The sequence below is a fragment of the Lactuca sativa genome, chromosome 8 (assembly GCF_002870075.4).
Source record: "Lactuca sativa cultivar Salinas chromosome 8, Lsat_Salinas_v11, whole genome shotgun sequence".
NCBI lineage: Eukaryota > Viridiplantae > Streptophyta > Magnoliopsida > Asterales > Asteraceae > Lactuca > Lactuca sativa.
The window spans coordinates 295,519,446-295,523,559 of NC_056630.2; the positions used below are offsets into that span (position 1 = coordinate 295,519,446).

The 4,114-nt window shown below is 31.0% G+C and overlaps 1 protein-coding gene across 1 annotated transcript; it reads left to right on the forward strand.

Annotated features, from left to right (window-relative positions):
* The first annotated feature begins 847 nt into the window (after nucleotides 1-847).
* Nucleotides 848-2,897, forward strand: LOC111899245 (cytochrome P450 CYP736A12). Its single transcript, XM_023895113.3, has 2 exons — nucleotides 848-1,551; nucleotides 1,863-2,897. The coding sequence occupies exons 1-2, from the start codon at nucleotides 877-879 to the stop codon at nucleotides 2,688-2,690; spliced, it is 1,503 nt and encodes a 500-aa protein (XP_023750881.1). The 5' UTR covers nucleotides 848-876; the 3' UTR covers nucleotides 2,691-2,897.
* Nucleotides 2,898-4,114: the final 1,217 nt, after the last annotated feature.

Genomic DNA, 4,114 nt, shown 5'->3' on the forward strand with positions numbered 1-4,114 from the left:
ATTATAACTCTTAATATTTTATATTTCTTTAATTAATTATTTGTTTTTATCATAGTTTTTATTTATGAGACTATATATTAATCACTAGTAATAATATTAATTTAAAATATTTTGTATTAAAATTGATGTGTTTAATAAATGAATAACTGAATTAGGAGGTTTTATAGAATATTTTAGATAGATAGGGATGGACATATAAGTTCACAAAATGCTATTGAAAAAAAGTTTATCATTAAAGAAATATTTAATTCGATGTCAAACTTAATAAAATAATAATTTGACAAAGATGATGACCATTCAATATAAATTGAATGATAATAATAAAATAATAATAAACTATATGATTTATGATAATATGTGAACAATAAAAACATAATAATAAATTATAAAATAAACTCAATGAGAATACTCTTAACTTAGATTTCTTTTTGGAACAAAAAGAAATCCATTATTGTATATAATCATATAAATAAAGACATTATTGAAATAAAATTAATAAAAATCAGTTCCTTTAATTAGTAAGTATATATAAAAATAATATCAATATGATAATACAATAATATAGCAGTGTAATAGTATTATAAAAAGTGATTGGAAAGAACAAGGACACATGCTCATTGACTATGCATGGGTTACTGAAATAATCACTTTGGAAGTTGATTTGCAACGACGTGGAGATTCAAAGGACAACTTTCTTATTTAAACAAGTTAATAAAACAACTTCAGCAAATCCGGTAACCGTGTTTAGTCAAAGGGAGCATAAACACCGGATGCAAAATTACAAACAATAAGATGCCAAAAAAAGATTTATACGTCAACCCAAGCTCTCTATTTATATATCTATATCACAAAGCTAATCTGTATAGAAGCTTAAACATGCATTCTTTTTCACTTGCAATACTCCTAGTTCTCACCGGAATCTTGTTTTGGCAATGGTGGTCAACTCATGTCCGCCGTAGAAAACTACCACCAGGCCCCATACCTTTACCAATCATCGGAAGCCTCCACTTATTAGGAAACCTCCCACATCGCGACCTCCACAAGCTCTCCCAAAAGTATGGTCCGATCATGTCCATCCGCCTTGGGTCCATCCAATCGGTGATAATCTCTTCACCGGAAGCTGCCAAACTCTTCCTCGGAACCCATGACGCCATTTTTGCATCTCGTCCCAATACAGAAGCTGCAAAGTACCTATCTTATGGAAGCAAAGGAATGACACTTACGGAATATGGACCATATTGGCGTAGTGTGAGAAAGTTTTGTACTTTGGAACTGCTTAATGTTATGAAAGTTCATTCTTTTGCAGGGATGAGAAGGGATGAGATTAGGTTGATGGTGGAGGAGATGAAGGTTGCATCAATGGAGCGTAAGGTGGTGGATTTGGATGAGGCTGTAGGTGCGTTGGTTGAAGGCATGACATGTAGGATGATTTTTGGTCAGAAAAATAATGATAAGTCTCTTTTCAAGGGCGTACTTGATGAGACCATGGAAATAGCAGGTGCCTTCAATTTGGCAGACTATGTGCCAATATTAGCTCCGTTTGATCTTCAGGTTCGTAATTTCATAATCTTGATGACCTCAATATTGCCAAAAGTTCATAGAGATATTTTTATTTAATACACAAAAAACATGTGTTTAGAGTTTGGTAATATTCTTAGACAATATGTCCGAGTTATAGATTAAACGATAGTAAAATACTAATGTAACGTATGTTTCTTTATATAGGATAACAACATTTTAAGAAGCTAATACATCAAAATCGTGAGTTTCATACATTCTAAACATGTTTGGTCTTTCATAGTTGCTTTGAGTTATAAAGATATCAAAGATCGTGATCCATTTTTCATGTTCTGAATTTGCAGGGGTTAACTAAACGATTTAAGTTGTTAAAAAAAGACATTGATGAAATGCTCGAGACGTTGATAAATGAGCATGAAGAAAACAGTCTTATCGCTTCTCAAAGGCCTGATGAAATGGATTTCATTGACATATTGATGTCACTAAAGCAACAATATTCAAATACTCATGATGAGCTATCATATACGATTGATAGGTCTAGCATGAAGGCCATTTTACTTGAAATGGTAGCTGGGGCTCGTGACACTGTAAAAACTTCAATTGAATGGATATTAGCTGCACTTATCAAACACCCAAGAGTGATGAACGAGCTCCAAAAAGAACTGAAGACTGTGATTGGAGATAAAAAAGAGGTTGAAGAAACAGATTTGACAAAGCTAACTTACTTGCATATGGTAGTTAAAGAGACTTTTCGGCTTTATCCCGTCTCTCCATTATTGATTCCGCATGAATCTATGGAGGATATCATAATTAATGGTTACAATATACCAAAGAAGAGTCGTGTTATTATAAATTATTGGGCATTTGGACGTGACCCAAAGGTTTGGTCTGAAAATTGGGATGAATTTCTTCCAGAAAGGTTTCTTGACAAAGATATTGATTTTCGTGGGGCTGATTGTCAGCTTATACAATTTGGCATAGGAAGAAGAGGATGTCCTGGAATGAATTTGGGGTTATTGACAGTTGGTTTAGTGATTGCTAACATGGTACATTGCTTTGAATGGAAACTACCAAATGGAATGTCACCAAGTGATCTGGATATGAATGAAAAGTTTGGTTTAACCATTCCTCGTATTATGCCCTTATTAGCCATTCCAATATACCGCACTTGAGGAAGAAGTCATCGGAGTTTTTTCAAGACACTTGACAATCAAAATAAATGAAGGAAACAAACTTTAGGATTGCTTAAGTTTGAACCCTTCATTTTGTAATGTTTCATGTGTTTATGTGTATAGAGTTTGGTATATGCATCTACCTATGAAAAATGACATGTGTTTGAAAGAATGTTTGACTTCATGAATTGATTGAATGTTTTACTATGTCTTTACTGTGTGAAGTAATTTCATGCTAATATAGATAACGGAAATTAATAATTGAACAATAAAGCCATCAATAATGGATAATAATATAATCTTATTCTTAGGGATGTTAATCGGATAGAATATTCAAGTTTCTTAGGGATGTTAATCGGATAGAATATTCAAGTTTAGGATATGTCGGGTATTTTTTATATAAAAATATAATCGATACCCGATCCATATTACGATTTAGTTATTTGTTTGTTGGGATTGTTGGTGGTGAGTGAATTTTATTTCTCCATGAAATGTCACACAAATTAAAGAGTTTCATAATTTATTTTTGTGCGATGTTTTGTTGTTATGGTTTGTAGGCTTTAACACATGCACCTCATGATGATGACAATTAATTTGTTCAATAAATCTCCGGGATTATTATTATTATTATTATTATTATTATTATTATTATTATTATTATTATCATCGTTATTGTCATGGTTGTCGTTATCGTTGTCAATGTGAACTTTACTTCTCCATGAAATGTCACACAAATTAAAGAGTTTCATTATCTATTTTGGTGTGATTTTTTGTTGTTATGGTTTGTAGCCTTTAAGACATGTATCTATGATGATGACAATTAATAACAACTCTCTCGGATTATATATATATATATATATATATATATATATATATATATATATATATATATATATATATATATATATATATATATATATATATATATATATATATATATATATATATATATATATATATATATAAAACTTGTATATTTTTTTTATCAACTTTGCCCTTTATTTTTTAACCATTTTGACACTTTCGGTTCTTGCAATCAAAACTTTTACATTTTTTAAAAACCTTTTAATATTCAAAGTTTGGCCACAAAACTTTAAGGAATCGACAACTTTGGTCCCTTTATGTTTTTTGACGGTTTTCATCCTTGCACTTTCAACGTTCTGTTATTTTCTTCTTTTGGTATATTTTTTCTGTATTGGTCCTTATATTTAATTTTTTTTGTTTTTTTCACTACTAGAAACATGGGTTCCCGTCGGTATTCCGTTAGTAAATGTTGTTTGTGATGGATCGGCGACAAATTCACTCCATAGGTAATTAAAACGTGGCTAATGACTCAACGACGGTTTTAGCGACGTATCAGTTTTTCCTTGCGACAAATTTAGTGACAGAATATCCCTCGCAAAATTCATACGTTAATTTTTTTC

What these genes read in the sequence shown, in the direction of transcription:
- LOC111899245 (XM_023895113.3), top strand. Translation starts at nt 877, where the DNA reads ATGCATTCTTTTTCACTTGCAATACTCCTAGTTCTCACCGGAATCTTG. An exon ending in TAGCTCCGTTTGATCTTCAG is followed by an intron (nt 1,552 to 1,862) that starts GTTCGTAATTTC and finishes CTGAATTTGCAG; the next exon opens with GGGTTAACTAAACGATTTAA.